The sequence below is a fragment of the Antennarius striatus genome, chromosome 13 (genome assembly GCF_040054535.1).
Source record: "Antennarius striatus isolate MH-2024 chromosome 13, ASM4005453v1, whole genome shotgun sequence".
NCBI classification, from domain to species: Eukaryota; Metazoa; Chordata; class Actinopteri; order Lophiiformes; family Antennariidae; genus Antennarius; species Antennarius striatus.
Window position 1 is genome coordinate 1,166,526 of NC_090788.1, and position 24,602 is coordinate 1,191,127.

At 43.8% G+C, this 24,602-nt stretch overlaps 4 protein-coding genes and 3 long non-coding RNA genes across 10 annotated transcripts; 4 read left to right on the plus strand and 3 right to left on the minus strand.

Moving 5' to 3' along the window:
• Positions 1-76: 76 nt before the first annotated feature.
• LOC137606548 (uncharacterized) lies at positions 77-1,997 on the plus strand. Its single transcript, XR_011037862.1, has 4 exons — positions 77-241; positions 378-462; positions 689-719; positions 1,591-1,997. It is a non-coding gene; the product is annotated as an uncharacterized lncRNA (long non-coding RNA).
• Positions 1,998-4,434: 2,437 nt separating this feature from the next.
• LOC137606322 (uncharacterized) lies at positions 4,435-6,476 on the plus strand. The gene is made up of 4 exons (XR_011037841.1): positions 4,435-4,580; positions 5,248-5,332; positions 5,721-5,745; positions 5,970-6,476. It is a non-coding gene; the product is annotated as an uncharacterized lncRNA (long non-coding RNA).
• A 1,180-nt stretch (positions 6,477-7,656) lies between these two features.
• Positions 7,657-9,084, plus strand: LOC137606595 (uncharacterized). 2 transcript variants are annotated; one of them, XR_011037878.1, is made up of 4 exons: positions 7,657-7,795; positions 8,007-8,091; positions 8,638-8,662; positions 9,016-9,084. It is a non-coding gene; the product is annotated as an uncharacterized lncRNA (long non-coding RNA). The 2 variants fall into 2 exon arrangements; XR_011037877.1 differs by having other exon boundaries at positions 7,662-8,091.
• A 1,804-nt stretch (positions 9,085-10,888) lies between these two features.
• On the plus strand, positions 10,889-14,654 carry LOC137606175 (T-cell immunoglobulin and mucin domain-containing protein 4-like). Of its 2 annotated transcripts, XM_068331297.1 has the most exons (7): positions 10,889-11,112; positions 11,824-12,165; positions 12,374-12,430; positions 12,566-12,624; positions 12,929-13,019; positions 13,205-13,229; positions 13,768-14,654. In XM_068331297.1, the coding sequence occupies exons 1-7, from the start codon at positions 11,076-11,078 to the stop codon at positions 14,063-14,065; spliced, it is 909 nt and encodes a 302-aa protein (XP_068187398.1). In that variant the 5' UTR covers positions 10,889-11,075; the 3' UTR covers positions 14,066-14,654. The 2 variants fall into 2 exon arrangements, with proteins under 2 accessions (XP_068187398.1, XP_068187399.1); XM_068331298.1 differs by lacking the exon at positions 12,374-12,430.
• Positions 14,655-17,566: 2,912 nt separating this feature from the next.
• On the minus strand, positions 17,567-18,091 carry LOC137606391 (peptidyl-tRNA hydrolase 2, mitochondrial-like). The gene has a single exon (XM_068331638.1). It carries the CDS (start codon positions 18,089-18,091, stop codon positions 17,567-17,569), a length of 525 nt encoding a protein of 174 aa, XP_068187739.1.
• Positions 18,092-19,645: 1,554 nt separating this feature from the next.
• Positions 19,646-20,158, minus strand: LOC137606392 (peptidyl-tRNA hydrolase 2, mitochondrial-like). Its single transcript, XM_068331639.1, has one exon. The coding sequence runs from the start codon at positions 20,156-20,158 to the stop codon at positions 19,646-19,648; it is 513 nt and encodes a 170-aa protein (XP_068187740.1).
• Positions 20,159-20,868: 710 nt separating this feature from the next.
• Positions 20,869-22,358, minus strand: LOC137606331 (peptidyl-tRNA hydrolase 2, mitochondrial-like). 2 transcript variants are annotated; one of them, XM_068331546.1, is made up of 2 exons: positions 22,229-22,358; positions 20,869-21,791 (listed from the first exon to the last, which is right to left on the minus strand). In XM_068331546.1, the coding sequence occupies exon 2, from the start codon at positions 21,781-21,783 to the stop codon at positions 21,268-21,270; it is 516 nt and encodes a 171-aa protein (XP_068187647.1). In that variant the 5' UTR covers positions 21,784-21,791; positions 22,229-22,358; the 3' UTR covers positions 20,869-21,267. The 2 variants fall into 2 exon arrangements, with proteins under 2 accessions (XP_068187647.1, XP_068187646.1); XM_068331545.1 differs by having other exon boundaries at positions 22,317-22,357.
• Between the last annotated feature and the right edge of the window lie 2,244 nt (positions 22,359-24,602).

A 24,602-nucleotide genomic window follows, 5' to 3' on the forward strand; every position in this document is an offset into this window, starting at 1 on the left:
TCAGCTGACTCCAATCACCTGCCAACTCAACCACTGCTCATCACCAGTCAAACCAGAATTTCTCCATAGTTATTGCAAAACTTCAGCCAATCAGTGCCCGATTTTCCAGCATTCACCGTCAGACTGATCTGTTGTCGTCTTCTCCTGATCCTGACCTTCCTTACCTGCTGGTTCCTGTTCCCCTGAAGGACTAGAGAAGTCTTTACCAGTTGTTCCGTTTGGATCCCACCGTCCCGTTACAGTATGGAGTATCATTTATTATCTGGATATCATTTGATCTCCTGCTGTCTCTTTCCTATCAGTCTTCTATATCGAAAGTCATCTTTCCTCAGACTTCCAGATGAAATGAAGTTATAGAGAGTGTGTTCTTGTTCCAGGTTGGTGGTCTGACCATGCTCCTGTCAGCTGTTATGTGGAGGGTGATAACTTTGGTTGCCTTGGTTACCCTCATCATGACCTGTGGTAAGTCCGAGAGTTGATCAAACAGCTGTGTTGATTTATTTACACCCACAACAACAGAGAGGGTTTATCATGGTTAAAGATGCACTACCCACATAAGATCCGGTCATCAGTCCAGAACAGTCTAGACTGGTCAGTCTACATCTTTTACTTTGTGTTTTGGAATCAGTCAGTTAAGTGTAAGTTGACTTGTCTTACTGGACTTCCTTATTTTTCTGTGTCTAAATAGTTCAAAGCCGGAGACAGAGGCCTAACCGTCCGTGAGTATTCTACTGTCAGAATCACTGTCCGGGTTGAGGAGACCAGAACTCTCCAGTCCACGTCAGGAAATTGCAGCAGTTTTTTTCTAACACATGTTAAATAAATAATTTGTGGTAATTATTAAATTTAAATACGTCAGTGACGGCAGTTTTCCGTTGAGCTAATATTTAATAAGCGCAAAACGATTTTGCCCATTAATTCTAGGAAGAACATCTGAAGAGATTGGCTAGTTAAATGATGAAGACTAGTATTGTAGCTAATATCTCGTCTCACTGCTTCACAACTGTTGTAGTTGAATTAAATTAGCCGTTACTAATTTTGCATGTTGCTCACCAGTTTGGTTATAAGTAAACAACACTGATTAGGGAAATGTAGATAAAATACAACTTGAATTCTATTCTATTTGAAATCATAGACAGTCCCTTCAGGTCATGAAACCACACTGCTAACACATTAGCCTGCGTTACGTTAGCAGGAACACAACAGCGTTCACTACAGTGACATTTTAATAACATCAAATACAACAAATGAACACAAACAGACTATGAGACAGAACATAAGTTGAATTGAGCAAATATAGAGTAGAAGTGAGTTCATGTTTACTTTGATTTAAACAGAAATTACTTCAAAATATTTTACTGACAATTTCAGATTTTATCCGTATTATTTTCTTAGGAAATCAAGAAGGGTTTGAAAATTGTGGGGGAAAAAAAATAAAAAATTATATATATATATATATTATATATATATATATATATATATATATATATATATATATATAATGTATATACTGTATATACTGTATATACTGTATATACTGTATATACTTGTGATCTTGAACATTTTGTTTCTTTATTTGAATCAAAAAAGATGGAGTCCTATGCACGGGAGAGACCACAAAGATGGAGGCATTGATCATGGAGGTAGAAGTGAAGGTGTTGGTGGAGACTGGGATGGAGACGCAGGGACAATTGATGGAGATGGAAATTATAATTCCAAAGATGGAGGCTATGGAAATGGACATTTCGATGGACAAGGATTTGGAGGTGGACATGGAGGTGCAGGTAGAGGCCGCTCCTGAGACCTCTGAGCTGCTGGATGGTCCGACAGGAGGTGACGGTGTCATGGAGCATGATTGTCTCTTCACTGTTCTGACTGTCCTGATGTTCATCATGTGATCCATGAACCAGCGCTCAGCTGTTTCCCCTCTGATTTGTACTTCCTCTTGATACAAGATGAGTAAAAACTTACCAAAGAACATTGGACTCTTGCCATTCATTAACTACCAGTTGATTCATTCCTTTATTAAATGTCCGTCAAAAGAAGAACTTGCCATGTTGCTCTGCTGTGCTGGGGCGTGTCAGGAGGCGGGGCTGAACTTTTGGGCAGAGCCTCGTCTCCACACCTGTGCCTGATCAGACCGATTAGTCTGAGGCCTTTTAAGCCGATGTGGACAGATACGGCTGCACCTTCATGATGGCGTCAGCACTGGTGTTTCTGGAGGCGTTTGCCTCTTCAGCTGAATGGCTGAAGAGTGAAGCATGCTAGAAAATTTAGTTTGTAAATGGATAAATACAAATAAACCTATACAGCCAAATTCTATTTACCTACCTTCAGAAGATGCAGCTGGTTGTGGCTGTGCTTCAGCTGAAGCTGGTGGCTGCCCTTCTCGGGGTAGATCGTGTAAAAACGCTGCACACGCAGATTTCAAGTAACGCACAGCTGACTGCGTTTGCATCTTCACACACTGGAAAACACCCTCGAATTCATTTGCAGTCAGTGGCTACGAATTGGTGGGCAGAGTGGTCAGAGCAGCTTCCACTGGGTCTCTGTTCAGAAAAGCGTTAAAAGCCATTTTTCACTGGTTTTTATTGAACAAAACGTGAAAAAAAAAACCTCAGCGTTATAATTCTGCCATTGTGGGCGGAGTTCCTGGAGCTACCAGGTGTGGATTGTGGGCGGATCCTTCCTGGTGTGGCTGAGGGCTAGAAGTCCACGCCCATGAAGCCGTTATAAACTGTGACGTCACAGTGTTGGTCGGTTTGGTTCACACCCACGTACGTTCTATTTTTAATGATCTTATCAGCATTCAGGAAAACGCTGCAGGAATTTTACGCAACAAAGGTCGTGTGCGATCTGAGATTAAGAACAAATTATTTGTAAAATTGTAGTGACAACAGCATCATGTCAAACTAACGTGTGTTAAAGAAATGAGTCAAATCATTCTTAATAAAACTGGTACAGACCACTTAAAGAGTTATTTCATGGCCTCAACAAAAACAGCATCAACGAACAGAAACACGTTTCTATTTATGACGGAATTCAACGTAACGTAAAGAGGAAACCAATGACATAATTGTGTCATGTGACATTCTCACATGACAAAACCTTTAAAAGCATAAAATTTATTTTGCAGTGCTCAGATTTTTTTTTTCACTATTTGTCTTGTAGGTTTCTTTAAAACGATTTCAACACTACTTTCTAATTCTTATATAGTTCTGTCACAGACGTGGTCAAACTATGGCCAGCGGGCCAGGTCCGGCTCCTTAGGCTTTGTAATTCGGCCCGCCAAACATGTTAAAAATATATAACGAAATGTAGCTATGGTGGTTTTTAAATGTCATTTGCATTTTCTTCTTTCTAAATCACACATATTCAAAGAAATATTTTCTTGATTAAATTATGAATGGTGAAGATTCTACTGAAATACATGATATAATATGATAAGAAAGGTTTCGGGAAATAGTTTCCAAACTCCTGTAAATTAATAGAAAACGCCACAGACTCAAAAACACCAGTGCAGTGTCATCAGAGATGAAGTCCAGAACCTCTCAGGGTTCTTTAGAGATCATGTCCATGGACTGTTTTGATGTCTTTTTTTTCTGTTTTTGTTTTACTTCTTCTTGTATTGGTATTTAATGGATGACAAGAGTCATGCTCCATGACCCCGTCACCTCCTGTTGGATCATCCAGCAGCTCAGAGGTCTCAGGAGCTGTATTGACCTCCATGTCCACCTGCATATCCACATCTCTGCTTCCATCTCCATTTCTGCCTCCAGCCCCACCAAAGTCCCCACCTCAGCTGTAGTCTTTACCTCCAGGAGGTCTGCATTGGAAAGTATTGACATTATAAGACTTGGAATTTGTAGTTCACTTCATTTATTCTGATCATTTTCTATCAATCAATTAATCAACCTTTATTTGTATAGTGCTTCATCACATAAGCAGAAATGTCAAAGTGCTTTAACAGACAGAGAAACCCAACAGGACATAAAAAACATAAGCAACAGTGGCGGGGTAAAAACTCCCTCATTGAGGAAGAAATTCGGGGCAGGATCCAGACTCTGGAAGGCGGTCGTCCGCCTTGACTGGTTGGGTGGAAAAGGAAATACAATGGGGGAGAGACAGGGCAAGGGAAGGAGAGAGCGAGAGACAGAGAGTGGCAGATGGAATTCTTGAATAAATAAACACACTGGGTATCTGAGGACCAGAGACTCCTTTTGTCTGTTTATGTGGCACCCTGAACATTTATTTAGGTAAGATTACGTTCGTAATTGTTTTGTGTTCATTTGTTAAATCTGTTTGGTTTCCCTCCATTATTCTTATTCTTAATATTGTTTATAAGTTCATATAAACCTACGAGACACACCTGCTTCACCTGAGTTAAACGTAGTGTAATACTCATTTAGGCCAGCAGGTGTCAGCACCAGCGGTGAGAGGGACAGACGGCAGCTGACTTCCGGTGAGTCAGGAAGTGGTTAGGAGAGAGAGAACATTGTCATCATTGGACAAGTGTAACGTTGAGACGCAGAGGAGCAGACAGGAGACGTGGGGGGTTAATGAACGGTTGTCTCCCACGGGTATGTTTCTGTTTCTGAATGTTAAAAAGTGTTAAATGTTAAACTTTGGTCCCTTTTGTTCGGCTTCATGATCATTTTGTTTTTATTTTGTTTCAGTGTTATATACTGTATGTGATTGAGGACTGAGAATGCCTCTGACAATGATGTGCTGCATTGCTGGGGAGGCACAGGCGCAGGAAGGAGACGTGGGGAGGTTAATGAACTGTTGTCTCCCACAGGACACCAAACAGAGAACAGAAAACTGCAGTATTTGAGTCATCCTTTTGCCTGCCTATCCACAACCGTTACATGTGCACATGTACTTGAACAACAGGCTGACTGGGATTCTAGAGAAGGGTTCTTGTTGAGCAGCATGAAGTCTGTTCACTCTGGAGGATCATTTATTATCTACATGTCATCTTATCTCCTGCTGTCTCCTTCCTATCAGTCTTCTCTATAAAAAGTCATCTTTCCTCAGACTTCCAGATGAAATGAAGTTATACAGCAGGGGTGTCAAACTCATTTTCACTGGGGGCCACATCAACATAACCATGTAGTTTTTGGTCAAACTTTTGACCTATTTCTTTATAGACACTCTTTTTAGACCTTTTATGCTCTCGCGGCCCACATTTGGCCCCCGGACCTTGTGTTTGACACATGTGTTATAGAGAGTGTGTTCTTGTTCCAGGTTGGTGATCTGACCATGCTTGTGTGGGCTGTTGTGTGTGGGGCGGTAACTTTGGTCATCTCAGTTACCCTCATCATGACCTGTGGTAAGTCCAAGAGTTGATCAGCCAGTGTTAAAATGGTTGTAGTAATTTGTTAACGCCCACAACAACAGAGAGAGAAGTTTGATCCAACATGAAGCAAAGAAAATCAATCAATATGGGTTTAGTCCAGAATAGTCAGTCTACATGGGCAGTACTGAGGCCTGACTGTAAGAAGGTCTGTAGGTTAGAGTTTGTCTGTCTTTATGAGTGGGCCATTGATGACCTGGCAACTTGTCCGGGGTAACTCACCTCTCACCCATAGTCAGCTGGGACTGCTGTGACCCAGTTTCAGATAAACGGCTCAAGACGAATGGTTTATAAATGTTTATAAATGTGTGGAATTAGACGTTGGTCTATCTCAATGTTGTTTCTGATTTCTGTGTCTCTTTAGTCAAAAGCCACACCTCCAATAGAACGTGAGTATTGTACTATCAAAATAACACAACATGATATTGAAGTTATCTTCTGAAAATCAGTGCTAAGTGCAAACCGTAGAGTTCTGTGTTGTGTTTGAGAGAATGTCAAGACCAGGAATCTCTCTGGAACACATGAATGACACTTTAATAACATCAAATTCCCAAATGAACAAAATGTATTTCTTTTTATTTGAATCAATAAATGAGAGCTCTTCCTCCGGTAGGGGACACAGCAGAAGCGGAGGTAAACACTTCAGTGGAGGCTACGATGGGGGCGGAGATGGAGGCTACGATGGGGGTGGAGATGGAGGCTACGATTGGGGTGGAGACTGTGATGGAGGTGGAGGTGGAGGCTGTGATGGAGGTGGAGGTGGAGGCTGTGATGGAGGTGGAGGTGGAGGCTGTGATGGAGGTGGAGGCTGTGATGGAGGTGGAGGTGGAGGCTGTGATTGATGTGGAGGTGGATGCTGGCGTGGACGTCACGGCTGCGGTGGAGGCGTTCAGCTGTTTCCCCTCTAAACACGTGACCCTCTGTTTAAATCACATTCAGATCTCTAACTTCACACTAATGACATGTTCACTCTGTCTCTGGGCAGAGGACACTCTGGACACTCTGAGACATTTTTCACCATCATGACACCCTGTTGTTCTTTGTTCTTCAAACTTCATCTCAGACTGCTCTGGTGCTCTGATTTGTACTTCCTCTTGATACAAGATGAATAAAAATCATACAAAAGATTGTTGGACTCTTGTCTTCTATTAACTACCGATAGATCCTTGATTAAATTTCCAAAACAAAACGAACTGGAACAATTAAAGAAACAGGCATGAAGAGTCCATGAATATGACCGATCTCTGGTTGGTCCCTTTGGGTAAAAGATTCGTCATCTTTTATTTTTAGATTCAGTCCCATCTTTATCTTTAATCCGTTTTGTAGCTAAAGTTTTCCATATTTTGTAACTTATTTGAGAGTTTCTTTTATTTTTCATTATACAGTAACGTACAATGAAATTACTTTTGCATAGCCCACTAGTGAGGGAGCGTCGGGCCGCTGCTTTCACTGATGTGGTGCCACTTAAGGGGTGGGGGGGTGAGGAAAAATAAACAGCTCTCCACCATGATTCCTACACCGTAGAGAGACGGGCAAAAAAAAAAAGGTCAGAACTTGTCTTGGCCTTGTCTCCTCTGGAGAAATTTCCTGGTTACCATCAGCTTGTCTCCTCATGGGGGTAAAAATGGGGGAAAAGATGGGACTAAAGCCAATTCTGTCTTCTCTATAGTCCACTGTAATTGATTATTACGGTGGAATCTACACATGTTGTTTCCGTAGACTCAGTACGGACCTGAGCTGTGGTTGGGGCTGTGCTGAACTGTTTTTGATCCACCAGACGGCGCACTAGGACAACCTAGAGGCCATTTCATCATCCCCGTTATAAAAACTAAGGTTTGATATTGTTCAATCAATGATTGTTAGAAGGTTTATGACATTCCAGCTGTTGGGAGTCCTTTGACGGAGACAGGGTCGCTCTGCTTCTCAGTCTCCTAACAGGTAGTAACTCATGACATTTAAACTTTGACTCCTTTTCATTGGGTTGCTGGTTATGAGAAGGTTTATACAGTAATTACTGGATGGGTTTCTTGCTGGAAACAATTTTTTTTAAGTTTTCCCAGTTTTCATCACAACAGAACAGAGTCCACCAAACAACACAATCTCTGCTATGGAAAACTTCTGGTTACTGGAGTCCATCGTTTCCTGGATTTAACTTTGGCTGCTTTAGTATTTTTCCACTCACCTGCTCACTTATTTTATAGCTCCACCCACTCCATCATTAAAGTCCAATCACCTATCAAATCAGCTGTTTTTCTTAGCTATAAATCCAGTATTTCTCCGCAATCTTTACCAGACAAGACTTTCAAACAGTCACCGTCAGACTGATCTGTTGTCGTCTTCTCCTGATCCTGACCTTCCTTACCTGCTGGTTCCTGTTCCCCTGAAGGACTAGAGAAGTCTTTACCAGTTGTTCCATTTGGATCCCACCGTCCCGTTACAGTATGTTCACACATACTTGGACAACAAGCTGACTGGGATTCTAGAGAAGGGTTTTTGTTGGGCAGCATGAAGTCTGTTTACTCTGGAGGATCATTTATTATCTGGATATCATTTGATCTGCTGTCTCTTTCCTATCAGTCTTCTACATAGAAAGTCATCTTTCCTCAGACTTCCAGATGAAATGAAGTTATAGAGAGTGTTCTTGTTCCAGGTTGGTGGTCTGACCATGATTGTGTGGGCTGTTGTGTGTGGGGCAGTAACTTTGGTCATCTCAGTTACCCTCATCATGATCTGTGGTAAGTCCAAGAGTTGATCAACCAGTGTTCAAACAGCTGTGGTAATTCGTTAACACCCACAATAACAGAGGACATTGATTCAACAGGAAGCAAAGTCATTTAATTCAGAATACTCAGTCTACATGGGCAGTACCGATGCCTGACAGCAAGAAGGTCCTTGGTTCGATTCCACTTTGTGACTTTCTGAGCGTAGTTTGTATGTCGTTCCCGTGTCTTGCATGGGTTCTAATTGGGTTCTCCAGACTCCCCCCACCACCAAAGACATGCAGCTCAGGTGAATTGGTTGTTATGAATTGTCCGTAAGTTTTTAATTTTGAGAGGGTGTTTGTCTGAGTGGGCTAGGATGAAATGGCGACTTGTCCAGGGGGTCAGTCATCTCTCGCCCGTAGTCAGCTGGGATATGCTCCAGCATAACCAGTGACCCGGATTCAGAGAACTGGTTGAACCTCAATGAGTGGTGTTTAAATATTTATAAAAGTGTGGAATCAGACGTTAACTTTACGTTGGTCTATCTTACTGTTGTTTCTGATTTCTGTGTCTCTTTAGTCAAAAGCCACACCTCCAATGGAACGTGAGTATTGTCCTGTCAGCATAACACAACATGATATTTTAGTTATCTTCTAAAATGACTTATATGACAAGAAGGTAATAAACAACTCCGTTTATTGCCCAATTGTGACAAATACAGAATGCACATCGTTCAGTGTACAATATTATAGACACGCCCCTCTCTTCATGATACCAAACTGCTAACAGATTAGCCTGTGTCAAGCCAGCAGGAACCAAACTGTGTACCACAACAGCAACATTTTATTAAAATCAAATACACAAATGAACAAGCAGTGAAACAGCAGAAGCAGAACTGAGCAAATATGGAGCAGGACAAGTTTCAGACACTGACTTCATGTTTACATTCATAAACAGAAAAAGAGGGAGATCTTACGGATACGGTGGAGGTGGAGGCTTTGGTGGAAGTGGAGGCTGTGGTGGAGGTGGAGGCGGAGGTGGAGGAGGAGGAGGAGGAGGAGGAGGCTGCGGTGGAGGTGGAGGCTGTGGTGGAGGAGGAGGCTGTGGTGGAGGTTGAGGTGGAGGCTGTGGTGGAGGAGGAGGAAGCTCATGAAACCTATGAGAAGTAGAAGATATGTCCTTTATTTATCCCCTTGGAGAACTTATTTTTTTGAGCTGGTTGTTCCTCTTGGTACAAAACAAATAAAAATCATATAAAAGACCGTTGGACTCTTGTCATCCATTAACTGCCAACTGATTAACTCCTTTATTAAAACAGTAGATCTCATCGGGTCTCTGAAGAACTCTAAAAGGTCCTGGACTTCATCTCCGGCGACGCTGCTCTGGATGGAACTTTCTACACAGAAATCAACATCCAACAACCCCAAAGATAAACTGATCTAGTGACATATCTCAAAGGGAAATGTGGAAACCACCATGAATGAAGTGCTGTCCAGATGGGTTTAACTCGCTTGAGGCATGGTCTTCTGTGACACCTTCCATCTCTGCTGTCTTTAACTCAACAGGTAGAAATTAGTTGTTCACAGTCATAGCGGTCTGTTCACATTGACCATTGAACGCATCACATCTGTACATTTGTACCTGAGATCTTGTACCTTTGGTTTGGTTTGCCCAAACATGTGACCACTGGTAAGGGTAGGAACATTGTCTGATGGGTAAATTAATGATGTGGCTTTGGGGAATAGTTGCGTCTCAATCACAACAGAACAGTTCAAGGCTTTAGTTCCACACCAAACACTGCCTCTGCTATAGAAACCTTCAGTTTCCTGGGTTCCATCATTTCCAGGCCTTAAAGAGTCTTTCCAATGTTGCCTCGAAACTCAGAAAGGCACAGCAGAAGATGTACTTCCTGTACCAGCTCAGGAAGTTCCACAGGAGACACTGCTCCGTTTCTACGACATGACTATGCAAGACAGGTGGAAAGGGAAGGCAGAACAACATCACGGGTTCCAACTCCTCCGTCTTGTAGGTGCAACAGAGCAACACCAAAAAGTTGTATGAGACCCAATCTGCCATCTCATCTTCTACTGCTTCAGTACTTTTCCACTCACCTGTTCCCTAAGTTGATTGTTCCACCCATCTCATCACCTGATCACTAATCTCTTGCCCATCAGCTATCAAACCTATATTTAAGCTCCACGCATGTTTATCAGACAACACTTTCCTGCATTCACCTCCACACCAGGTAACTCCAGGAACTCCACCTGCAATGGGAGATTTACATAACTGATGTTGTGTAAAACCTGAATGTTGATAAGGGTTAAGAACCATAAAAAGCGTTTCCTGAAACACCAGTCATCATGTGACGCTCAAAGGTTGACATCAGTCAAAACTCAGTTTATAATGGTGACGTTTCCACCATCAGCGAGGTCTTTGAGCGTCACATCAGAGGAAACCTCTGAGGTTTACCATCTGCCCTCATGTCCGCCTCAAAGTTTCTATTTCTACAGAAAATAAAATGAAGACTTCTTGATTCTGGATTTTGCTTTTATATGTGATAGAATTGAACAAATATTACATATTTCCAATCATTTGTTCCTATTTTCGAAAAAAGTCATTTCATATAAGATATAAAAGTCACTCCACAAATTTAGTCTGCATTGCAAATTTTATTTATAGCTGCTCAATATTCAGGTCCAGGAAGCAGCCAAAAGCCAAATGCTGCAAACAGGAAGTCACATGTTGACCATGTGTCATCGACCAATGATTTTAAAGTGCTACACTTTCTTTTAAAGCATCACTTCATTTATTCTTTTCTTTAGTCCACCGTTGCTGGATTTTCATGAATTCTCCAATTCCACTCTTTGTTCAAATCGTGGCTAATTCTTTCTAGTGTAGATCATTTTGTACAGTGTGGATCATTTTTTACAGCGTGTGGTGCATTTGTGTGTTACTTTTTTTTAATTTTTTTTTTTTGTGGTGTTAGTGATGTCAGTCTGTCAGATGTGAGTTGGTTCATGATGAGGATCCTTCTGCTCCTGACTCTCCTCACAGGTACAAACTCTCATCATGTTTATTTCTCATTGACATAACCTATATTTCATTGATTTAAATTAATAAAATAATATTTTTTTTCATTATCTTACACTTGAAACAAACTTCTCGTTTGCTCATCATTTGTTTTCTGACCATGTCCATTAGCATTAGCATCAGTGTTTGCAACAATAGTACCTTCAGTCTTTCCTGCAAACTATTTTGGATTGACCGTTTAAAGATCAATTTAAATAAAGTTGCGCTGATTTGAATAGAAAAAGTTCATTCTTACATGTGTCAGCATTATAGAGAGAAAATGTGTTTCTTTTATTTTCATGTCTTTTTTTGCGTTTTTTGTGTTTTACACAAAAACATGTTTCAGTCATTGTTACCAATTGGTTGGTTGGTTGGTTGGTTGGTTGGTTGGTTGGTTGGTTGGTTGGTTGGTTGGTTGGTTGGTTTTCAGAAGGGTTAGGGTTAAAATTATTGGACGGATTTGGGTGGGACTTGGCAGATATTTTTTTCCATTTTTAAACTTTTTCCCAAAGTTTGCAACAACTCCCAAAAATCTTCTAAGAACTTTTATGGTGGAATCGAGGTGATGGAGTGACTCCTGTCTCACCTTCTAGCTTTAGTATCTCCATCAGATTAACAAAAGCTCCTCTGACTCTGATTGGTGGAAACCATAAAAACAACAATTTTAACAAACTCCTGTTTTCTGTTTCCCTACAGTCAGTGAATGCACCAGCAGTACAGTCGTGGGTCAAACCGGTCGGGTCATCGTTCTGCCATGCATGTACGACGTCGCCTCTTATGGGCGTCTGTCGGTCTGTTGGGGTCGGGGTCAAATCCCAGGATCGGGCTGCAGCGACCAGCTCATCTCCACCGACGGCACGACGTCAACGGACGCCGTTTCCAGCAGGTATCGGTTAGCGGGACGCCTAGAGGACGGCGACGTCTCCCTGACGATCCTGAACGCCAGAGAGTCCGATGCTGGAGTCTACGGGTGTCGGGTGGAGATACCCGGCTGGTTCAACGACCACAAACACCACTTTGAGCTGGTCATCGAGGCAGGTGAAGTTTACATGATTGATTTGTTCGGTTATTATTGATTAGTATCAAGTTTCCTGTTTAAGATGTTTAACCGTAACGAAGAACGTACAGACTTAATGAAGACTCTAAACCCCCCAACTTCTTCGCTAAATGTGGCCATCCGGATGTAGCCTGGGTGTGTCCTCCAGATCTGTCACGGTCATGCAACTTAATCATTGATGCGTTTCAGTTGCCACGACGACTACATCAGGAATGTCGAACGCAACAGCCAATCGTGAAACAACAGGTACAAGTCACCGTCGTTCAGGGTCAGTTCAGACCGGTCTCGTTGACCTTTGAACCCAGACTCAGAGGATGTTTTTTCCTTCATCGTGACATCATATTCCTGAGACAGCTCTGCTTTCGCTTCCTCCTTCTCCAGGTCAGCTGACTTCCACAGAGATGCTTCAGACTTCCTCTTTCGACGGCGTCAAGGTGGCGGTGAGACGCTCTCACTTCCTTTGTGCAAACTCTGTCCTTTATGTCTCTGTTTTTGTTCTCTGGCGAAGACAAAATTCAAATTTAGGTTATAGTTTTTGGCTTCATGGCGCCCCCTATTGGTGCGTCGGACATCACTGTTTGACAGTTTGACATAAAACTTGATCAGTTAGACGCATCTGACTGTTAGCATCAGCTAGCAGCTAACTCAAAGAAGACGACTCGGGAGATTCTTTCGCTCCTTTCCTTCCGAGCAGACGACGAGTTTGTTTCCGACGCTAACGCAAGTTTGCGTTTGTTTCCTCAGGCCGGGTCCGGTCTGAGCGTGGTTCTGTTCTCGGGTCTGGTCGGCACGGTAACTATGGTCGCAGTGGGCGGACTCCTCATCTTCATCATCAGTAAGTTCAACATTTCTGAGAAGTCTAACACGGCTAAAGGTCACATGATGGTGATGAAGACGCTCAATTTTCCCACCGTTATCGCAGACGCTTGAACTAACCACAGGTCATCTCATCTCCGCAGGGCGTGAAACTAAATCTTCTTTGTCGATGACGTTGTTTTCTATATTTCTGTGTCTCTGCAGTTAAAAGACGACGACGCGACAAAAAGTGAGTGTGGTCATGTGACTCGTTGTAACTGGGAAACACATTCAGCAGCTCAGAGGCCGTGATCACGGCATTTGGGGGGTTTGTGGTTAAAGTAAAGCTGCAGACGGACTCGTTGGTGACGTGTCATGAGTCAGCAGAAGCTTCACGACTCGGCGGTTTTATCTCTCCGGGTGTTTCTTCACCATAAGCTCTTCTTGGTCTTCGTTCCACCATCGTTCTCAGATGGTTCGCCCAGATGAGAACCACAAACCACGTGTCGCATTTCTGAAGAACAGAAACCGATGAGCAAAGATTTATCGGAATTTATCGCTTTCAAAACCGCTTTGGACGATTTTTTAAAAGACAACAGATATTTTTAGAAAGATTTTATCGCTATTTGAATATTTAATCCAAAAAGCCATGATAAAAAATAGGAATATTACCTTCAATTTTTAAATGTAAAATTGCAAATTTCAAATTGCAATTGGGAAATTGCGCATTTCCTAATAACGGACTATCTTATCTGAAATGTGTTAACAAAACCTGTCCTTTCTTTCAGCCCCCCTCATCAGGAGGTCAGCAGTCTGGTGTTCTATCAGTCGTCTTCGTCCGCTCTGGGCCTCCACGGTCGAGCTCCAGCGGTGGAGAACATCTACCAGATGGATGCAGATGATGATGATGGAGACAGCTTCGGGGGTTACTATGGGAACCTTAATGGAGGCGGCCACGCGGGCAGCTATAGCGGTAGCTGTGGAAGCTATAACGGAGGGGGCGATGCTGGTTGCTATGGAGGTAGCTATGGAAACTTTAACGGAGGCGGCGGTAGGGGTAGCGTTGGAGGCCACTGCCCCTGCTGACCAGCTGATTCAGGAGAAGAACAAGAAAACAGGAACTCCTCGCTTCCTACGAGGCGTTCAGGGCCCTGCAGTTCATCAGGATGTTGGTAGAAGAGGACATGAAACTGACCCGTGGAGAACTTCTGGACTTTATGTGGCTGCTCTGGACCGAGCTTCCTCTGCAGACGGCCAAATTTAACCTGCAGCGAACGCAACTTCCACCATCGACAGTGTTTGTTTTAGCCGTTAGGAACCTGATTCCTGCATCGGTTTCAGGACGTCGGCGTTGCTATACGGCGTCTGAGGGTTTAGGGACAGACGGACGTCTGAAACTCTTTATAGGCATCGTTTTTCCTCTCGTTCAACACTTGATTTGTCATTTTGGTCGTGTGGGTCATGTGATGTTACTGTACATTATCTCAAATGTTAACATGCTACCAGTGGCTGAACGAGCTAACTAGTACCTGCAGTAGACTAAGTTCCTACGTTACTTCAAGGCATTCACAGGGTTAATAATTTAAATAAATTATGTTGATTATGTGTATATAGATATCAAAATTACGCGAATTCCCAGAGGAAACTGAATTTTGTTTTCCATTTTAAAAAAATAAAGGCTTGTTTGTAAAGAACAGTACATATTTTGTTCTATTTTGTTCTATGTTCTATATTTTGTTCTTCTGTCTAATTTGTTCGCACCTTCAGTTTCTGCAAAATTAGTTCAGAAGAAGCTGATGATCCTAAAATAATGACTGAAGTAGATCCACTTGTCAGGTGCAGTTCATGGGGTGACCACAAGGGGGCAGCACCAGTAGAACTCAAAGTCAACTGCAAGTGGAACGTTAGATGGGATCTCAAGTCACATCCCATAATAGTTTTGATACCAATGAAAATAAAAATCAGTGTTTTATTGATTACTTGGTTTATTTATAGAATTAATTGTGACAGAGAAACACTGAAGACATTTTTATGGGGGGCTCATGCAGGAAGTAGGTGATGCTTTAGGCTGCGTTCAAACTACAGCCAATCAGATTCCAATCAGATTTCCTTCCATATCTGATTTTTAGGGCTGACTGTTCACAATGTTTTTAGCAAGTGTCCAAATGCAATCTGGCTCTGTTCAGACTGGGCCACATTATCGTCCGATCTGACAGGTTGCCGTAACAACGACGTTGGGGCGGAGTCGTCGTTCAGTGCGTGTAACGTGTGAGGTCATATAATTGCGATGGCAAAAACAACAACAATAAACATGAAGTTTTGTTACCTTAGCGTGTTGGCGATATCACTGTCTGGTAGAGGCGGAGAAAACACACACACCGGATATTGTCAACTTCTTCCTCCATTTTTTACCGTTCTGAATTGCACGACACTCTTCCTTCTGGTGCCTTGCTGTCTCGTCACGGATATGACGTCACGGTCCACCATATCCAATCAGAGAGTTCAGACTGTTCAGACTGAGATGAGATATCCGATATCAATCTGGATGGAATGAAAATCGTATATAGACGACTAGACTCTACTAGAGACTTGAGTCTCTAGAAGACTTTTTCTCCCATTGTGTTTCCATCACACACGCCGTTCTCCACCAAATTTGTCTCTCTGGCACCATTCTCCATCACTTCCGTTACTCGCCAAATTTGCCAATCAAGGAACTGCCCGGAGTCCAGTCCAGTGGCGACATCCAAGCCAGGTGGACCATCAGGCGTCTCGGGAGGGGGAAGCAGTGCAGCATCCACACTGTATATAGTGGGGATGGGGAGCTACTGACCTCAACTCGGGACGTTGTGACTCGGTGGGGAGAATACTTCGAAGACCTCCTCAATCCCGCAGACACGCCTTCCCATGAGGAAGCAGAGTCTGGGTTCTCTGAGGCGGGCTCTCCTATCTCTGGGGTTGAGGTCACCGAGGTGGTTAAAAAGCTCCTCGGTGGCAGGCCCCCGGGGGTGGATGAGATCCGCCCGGAGTTCCTAAAGTCTCTGGATGTTGTGGGGCTGTCCTGGTTGACACGCCTCTGCAAAATCGCGTGGACTTCGGGGACAGTGCCTCTGGATTGGCAGACTGGGGTGGTGGTCCCCCTTTTTGAGAAGGGGGACAGGAGGGTGTGCTCCAACTACAGGGGCATCACACTCCTCAGCCTCCCTGGCAAGGTCTATTCAGGGGTTCTGGAGAGGAGGGTCCGTCGGGAAGTCGAATCTCGGATTCAGGAGGAGCAGTGTGGTTTTCGTCCTGGCCGTGGAACAGTGGACCAGCTCTACACCCTCCACAGGGTCCTTGAGGGGGCATGGGAGTTCGCCGGTCTACATGTGTTTTGTGGACTTGGAGAAGGCGTTCGACCGTGTTCCTCGGGGGGTTCTGTGGGGGGTGCTTCGGGAGTATGGGGTACCGGACCCCTTGATAAGGGCTGTTCGGTCCCTGTACGACCAATGTCAGAGTTTGGTCCGCGTTGCTGGCAGTAAGTCGGATTCGTTTCCAGTGAGGGTTGGACTCCGCCAAGGCTGCCCTTTGTCACCGATTCTGTTCATAACTTTTATGGACAGAATTTCTAGGCGCAGCCAAGGCGTTGAGGGTGTCCGGTTTGGTGGCCTCAGTATCGCGTCTCTGCTTTTTGCAGACGACGTGGTGCTGTTGGCTTCATCAAGCCGTGATCTCCAACTCTCACTGGAGCGGTTCGCAGCCGAGTGTGAAGTGGTTGGGATGAGAATCAGCACCTCCAAATCTGAGACCATGGTCCTCAGACGGAAAAGGGTGGAGTGCCCTCTCCAGGTTGGGGATGAGATCCTGCCCCAAGTGGAGGAGTTCAAGTATCTTGGGGTCTCGGTCACGAGTGAGGGTACAATGGAACGGGAGATCGACAGGCGGATCGGTGCAGCGTCTGCAGTGATGCGGACTCTGTATCGGTCCGTCGTGGTGTAGAAGGAGCTGAGCCGAAAGGCAAAGCTCTCGATTTACCGGTCGATCTACGTTCCTGCCCTCACCTATGGTCACGAGCTGTGGGTCGTGACCGAAAGAACGAGATCCCGGATACAAGCGGCCGAAATGAGTTTCCTCCGCAGGGTGTCCGGACTCTCCCTTAGAGATAGGGTGAGGAGTTCGGTCATCCGGGAGGGACTCAGAGTCGAGCCGCTGCTCCTCTGCATCGAGAGGAGCCAGATGAGGTGGCTCGGGCATCTGGTCAGGATGCCTCCTGGACGCCTCCCTGGTGAGCTGTTCCGGGCACGTCCTACGGGGAGGAGGCCCCGGGGACGACCCAGGACACGCTGGAGAGACTATGTCTCCCGGCTGGCCTGGGAACGCCTTGGGATTCTCCTGGAGGAGCTGGATGAAGTGGCTAGGGAGAGGGAAGTCTGGGCTTCCCTGCTTAAGCTGCTGCCCCCGCGACCCGACCCCGGATAAGCGGAAGAGAATGGATGGATGGATGGATGGATGGATGGATTAGAGAGAGGCAGAAAATATGAGATAACTTTGAAGTTGATGGAAGTTGGTCCAACAACCAATCACATCCAGGGAATGTTGAAACCAAATGAGCTACAGACTCAAGTTCCCGGTGACTCTGTCGATCAGATCAGACGGACCCGGACCGATAGCGACCATGTTGTACGATCCAGAGGCGACTCCAGTCTTTTCTGAATCCTCTATCAGACTGGCCAGAAGCCCGAGTTCTTTGGCCTCCGCTAGTAGATCAATAAGAGTGTCTTCATTGGGGGCCTCCACCACCTTCTTGGGCTGGCCGCAGTATATCCACTGTTTGAGGATCTCAGGGTTCCCACCTTGAGCCTGTTTGTAAGATGATATGGCAGCGTGGGAGCACTGGGCGGCCATTATTCCTGGACTCATCTTCAGGTCATTTCTGACCACTAGAACCAGTTTGAACTCGCCTTCTTCTATCAGGACGCTCGCTTCGCCGGCGCCGTTCCCCAACGCTGCCAAGGCTGCCAACGTTCCCCAACGCTTTGTTGGGTCAAAGCGCCTCTGAAGGTACCAACCAAGGAACAGTCCACAGCCCAGTCCCGCGGCGACACCCAAGCCAAGTGGATCATAAAACAGATCCATAGGTACACCTGCGAAAACTACAGAAGACAGATTGTAAGTAAGGTGGAAATTCAAAGATGGCAACAACAGCTTTAATTTAACAAAACAAATCATGGTCATTGATCAACTGACAATAAATCAAATAAATTTAATCTTCAGTTTGATCAAACTAAGTTTGACTGACACTTCTAGACCAGTAGAACAATCTTGAACTGACTTTCACGTCCCGTGCTGTTCGCCTCTCCAACGCCGTTCCCAATCGCTTTCACGACACTTTGGAATGTTGAACCAAAGCGGCGCCAAATTTGCTGGTGAAGTCCACTGTCGACATCAAAGCCAGGTGCTGGTGGACGATAGAACATAGGCAGACTTAATCCTGCAAAAAGGAAAGAACACAGGTTGCAGGTAAGGTGGAAAGTCTGAGAAATTAACAAATCAAGGTCTTTGAACAACTAACCAAACAAGATCAAATTAACTTAATCTGCAGTTTGATTAAACTAAACCTTAATGACACACTTCAGTCTTTTCGGATCAGTAGAACCAGTTTGAACGGACCTTTTACTGCCTTTGCACTTGCATCACCGGCGCCGTTCTCCATTACTGTCACGATACTTTTGGAGGTTGGGCCAGAGCAGTGCCGCATTTTCCAACCAAGGATCAGCCCGCATCCCGTTCCCGTGGCGATACCCAAGGCAATGGGACACAAAGAAAAACGCATAGCTAACGCTGCAAAAACGAATGAACACAGATTGTAAGTAAGGTGGAAATTCTGTTTCAAAAAAGAGTCACGATTTATCTGGAAACCCACGATCTGAAGGAAAAACCTGATGCGTGCAAGATTCTGGTTTCACCTCTGTGAGACAAGTTTGATGTGATACAAAGTTTAAAGAACGGGATACACTCGTGTGTGTACAGATAAATGCCAACTCAGAGCTTTGATGTCTTCATGACTTATTTTGATCTTTATCATCTTCATCTTCCATTCCCACTTCATCCAACGTCACGGGTTGCAGGGTGCTTGAGCCTATCCCACCAAACTCTGGGTGCGAAGCAGGGTACACTCCAGGCACGACGCCAGTGCACTGCAGAGCCACATATAGACAGACAAACACGCACGCCACACACCTACAGACAATCTGAGACCGGCCAATTCTGTAAGGCGACGGCACTATCACTGCGCCACTGAATTATTGCTTTTATTTGATTATTTTACTTATTTATAGAATTCACTATAACAGAGAAACATTCATTCATTCGTTTCCAATACCCACTTCTTCCACTGTCGCGGGTTGCTCTAGCATATCCCAGCGCACTGGGGGCAAGAAACACTGAAAGCATTTTTAGGGGGATTCATACAGGATGCAGGTATTACAAATGAAGAAGACAAAGAAACAACATGAAACACATGATTCCCTACAAGGATTACAGAGAGAGAATCTGAGATAACTTCATCAGATGGAAGTCGGTCCAACAGCCAATCAAGTACAGAGAGATGAGACCCGTGTGGATAATTACAATGTTGAACCAAAACTAACTGCAGTAATGTCAATTCAGACCTTAAGAGGTAGAAGTTCTTTAGTTTCTATAGAGACTCAGGTTCCTGGTGACTCTGTCGATCAGATCAGACGGACCTGGACCAATACCGAGTACGGTGTACAATGTAGAAGCGATTTGAGTCTTGTCTAAACCTTCAATCAGGCTGACCAGGAGCCCGAGTTCTACGGCCTCAGCCAGCAGGTCAGTAAGACTGTCTCCGTTGGGGGCCTCCACCACCACCTTGGGCTGGCCGCAGTCTTCCCACTGTTGGAGGATCTCAGGGTTCCTGACTTGAGCCTGTTTGTAAAGTGATAGGGCAGCCTGGGAGCACTGGGCGGCCATTATTCCTGGACTCATCTTCAGGTCACTTCTGACCACCAGAACCAGTTTGAACTCGCCGTCTTCTGTTCTATTCCCCATCGCTTTCATGACACTTCTGGATGTTGGGAAAAATCGCTTCCGAAGGTACCAACCAATGAACAGTCCACAGCCCAGTCCCGCGGCGACACCCAAGCCAAGTACCTTCGGTGTAGCACCATAAACCATATACATAGTTACACCTGCGAAATGTACAGGTAAGGTGGAACTTCTGAGATGGCAACAACTGCTTTATCTGAACAAAAAACCTGATTTCAATGTGAAACAGTTTGCCAGAGTAGAACGAGATACACTCTTGTATGTACACACACACATACCTGTAAGCGTGTGTGCACACATATACCGACTTGGAGCTTTAATGTCTTTATATGACATTCTTGGAAGCGACAGTTAAATGTTTAACATCGGAGTGCTTTGATCAAATTGTGTTTTTTGACATTTCTTGGGGAATCCGAGCTCAATTTAGCGGGAGCTGTGAAAATATGCTCTATGCTCCACCCACGTACTCTAGGATGACGTCATAGATCCGTCACGATGCTCCTGTTCACAATAGATGATTTGCTTTCATGCAGTAAATCTGAGATGCAGTTCACGAGTTGACCACAAGGGGGAAGCACCGACAGAACTCATGGGATGCTGCAAATAGAATGTTGCCACCAGTCACATCCCATAATACAGGGTGTCAAAAAAAATGTATACATTTTCAGCAGCTGATCACTAAATTGTTTATGGGTACTTTGCAGATTAATCACATTTAAATCAATGATGGTAGCAAGACTAAACTTGAAAGGAAATTAATTCTAAAATTACATTTCTATATTAAAATACATTTTTTGGGACACAGTTATTAATAATGCCAATAAAAATACCAGTCAGTGATTTATTTGATTTATTTATAGAATCCGTTATGGCAGAGAAACACTGAAAAAGCAGTTTTTTGGGTATAGTTTCATACTTTTTGATCATCCTAGGAAGGTCCAGCAGGATGCAGGTGATAAAAATGGACATGATGAATATATGAAACACAAACTTTATTATCTGCAAGGTTTACAGAAAGAGAGACAGAATATGAGAATACTTCATCGGATGGAAGTCTGTCCAACATCCAATTAAAAACAAGGAGAGCTGAACCCAAACTAACTCCATTAAATGTTAATTCAGCCTTTACAAGGCAGAAGCGCCTCAGTGGAGTCACCTGCTGTATAAAAATAAACTCATGTTCGCCCAGTGTTTGCATAGCAAATAGTTTTCACAATGCGAGTCCAACAGATGAAGGTTCATCTCTAGTAGAGTTTCAAATGTCCGCTGACTTTGTCAATAAGGTCGGCTGGACCCGGACCGATACCGAGAACGGTGCGTGACCCAGGAGCGATCTGAGTCCGTCCTGCATCCTGAATCAGGCTGACCAGAAGCCCGGCTTCTTTGGCAAGACTCAGCAGATCAATCAGAGTGTCCTCGTCGGGGGCCTTCACCACCACCTTGGGCTGGCCGCAGTATTCCCAGTGTTTGAGGAGCTCGGGGTTCCTGCGCTGACACTGTTTGTAAGCCGACACGGCTGCGTGGGAGCACTGGGCCGCTACTTTTCCTTTGCCCATCTTCAGGTCATTTCGGACCACCAGAACCATCTTGAACTCGCCAACTTCTCCCATGACGCTTGCTTCGCCGGCGCCGTTCCCCATCGCTGTCATGAGACTTTTGGATGTTGGGCCAAAGCGACTCCGAAGGTGCCAACCGAGGAACAGTCCACAGCCCAGTCCGGCGGCGACACCCAAGCCAAGTGGACCATAAAACAGATCCATCGTTACACCTGCGAAGGGACAGAACACCAATTGTAAGTAAAGTGGAACTTCTGAGATGGTAACAGCTTTATTTAAAAAAAAAACAAGCTAATTGTGGTCTTTGAACAACTGACATAAAATCAACTTAACTTAATCTGCAGTTTGATTGAACTAAACCTTAATGTCAGCCGGAAAAGGAGACGTTTCCACTTCTAATTCTCAAACCCGGACTCCGAAAAACTAACTAGTTGCTTTATTTACTATTTTATTTTTGTAGAACTAATTTCCTTTCAATATAGAAATCATTCCATGACGTCACGTACATATTAGCCGAATACAGGCTAACTCAAAGCTGATGACCTCTTGCTACCTAGCTAGCTAACTGGATTTAGAGCGTGGCTAACGTTAACTGCTAAGCTACAGCCGAGGCTCGTCGGAGCAGCGATCCGCAAAAACAAACCCATACCTGTGTTGGAACGTTTCCCGCCGCCAGGGGGTCAACACGGGTCGGTTCGACCGATTAAACAACAGATTATAATCGCTGTGTTTCCTACCTGCCGGTCTCATCAATCGTGAAGCACCGCCCGCTGTTTTTTGGCGCTTGGCGATGACGTCACGACAAGCGCCGTTATTAAACTCGAAATTGGAAATAATAACGAAAAGAAAGTATAATTTTTATTTCTTTTAAAAATACCTGGAGCTATATTTTAACACACAAAGCAAGTGAAACTATAAATTTTGTTTCTTTAATTAATTACATTTTTTGTTGTTTAATTACTTCCGCCCCTGGCTCGTGCAGTTCTATAGATTATTTTCGTGAAATACGTCGTTACGTCGTTTGGACTAGCGTCGTTAACAGACTTCTACACAAAACAATCGCGTAACAAACAAGACATCTGTAAAACTAAAAGACATATTTGTAAATCATGAAAACAGTTAATAATTAAATTATAAAGTAGTCCTCCACCCAACTATCTTCTATGCTGTAGTCCTCAACCTAATCCTGTATAGAAAAAAGAATTCAAAGCAATTGCGTGAATTACGAGGAGATACTGGAACCATGGGTACGTATTTTAATATGTTTACGTGTTTTTACTCTTATTTATTGTACAGGAACACGACATTATGAACTTTTAACGGTTTTCTGGTGATTTTTAGAGTCCAGTATTTGTGTTGGACAGACGTAAAGTCGGGTAAAATGACGTAAACGTGATTGTTATGTTTCCGTGTATTTTTTTTTTACACGTATAATCGAGAATGACTTAACTCGAATCGACCTGTAGCTGTATTTTATTTTATTTTATTTCGTGTTGTTTTGTTGTCAGGTTGTCCCTCTGTGGGAGCTAAATGAGGTAGGAACCATTATTCGGGGTTATGTTTCTACCCGGAAGCATTAACCACTGAGCATCTGAATGTTTTGCTAGCTGATGTTAAATATTGGTCGAGTTAACTTAGAAAAATTTAATGAAATAAACCAGATTAATCAAACATAATGGGGCGTGTCTGACTTTTGATGAACAGGAAGTGACATCAGGGCGTCATTCAGGTGAGAGTGGTGGGACACCTCAGTGGATTAAAGCTTAGTTTAGTCTCATCATTTGATGATGTGGTGTTTTAATGTGCTCTACTTGTCTCTGGTCAGCTTTAGGGAATGGTACTTTAGCATTTAGAGTAGCAACGACATTTAAATGACCTCATAGATTGGATTTTTTTTATAAATAACAACTTGCGAACAATTAAGCTCATGAACAACCTTTCAAAACCAATGATGTTCGTATGTTGAGGACTACCTGTGTGATTAACAAATTTTTTATTCAGAGGCAAATATTTCTAATCAATAATTATGTGAGATTTATTGGATTCCTTTTAAGTTTTACATGACATGAATGAGAAAAAATGCTCAGAGTGAACATGAGAAAATGATTGTAGTTTAAAACAAGACGTTAAACATATGCTAATTGTATATTTATTATTTTATTTTATTTTACCTGATGCTAACAAGTAAACTTGAATCAATGGTTTCAAACTCTGTTTGTATGTTGAGGACTACCTGTAGTTGATCACATGATGGTCGAGTGCTGCCTGCTTGATTGTAATTTATCTCTAAATTCTTGCGCAGTCTGTTCCTCTGACTCGTTTCCTGTCGCTGCAGCTGCCAGCGTTCACGCTGATCTCCCGTTCTCTAGAGAACTGATCTTTGCTGAACCAAAGATCAGGACTCAGATTCCCAGAATCCATCCTGCAGATAACATCCCATCTCAGGTGTTAAGATCTTTAATCTAATATATTTTATCATATTCTGGGGTCTTAATGTCACCAGTCTCTCCTGCCTCGTTTTAATTTAAGATTCTTCATGTTTTATTCTCATTTATTCTGTCCTTCCGTGAAGAATTTGGTCTCGCCTTGTTGACCTTTGACCCCCAACTTTCCCCCTCGTGATATCACTTCTGATTGCATCCTAAGACGTCGTTCATCTTTTGAACTTTACCTAAAAAAAAACTTTTCTCATGCTGCTAAAGAAGATGGCGCTAAAACTCCAGCCTGACGCTCTCTGGCGAGGCCTTTCTGACGCGGTGAGGAGGTTTTTTAGCCGTTTGAAGGTCTTTGGGTCTAACTCCAGTTAGCGGTGCGCTCCGGGGAAAGCCATCCACTTATTTCGGGATCTTTAATTAGACTGTCTCTCCAGAGGTTCCCCCATGCCACTGATGAGATCTCTCTTTCTCTCCCTTTCCTCCCCCCTGCATGGCTGCACCATCCCTCTCCAGCCGTTCCTCTACACCAGCTTTAATACAGCTCATGGGTGGCATACTTCTGCAAAGTGGGGGCCCCCCAGCTGTGGA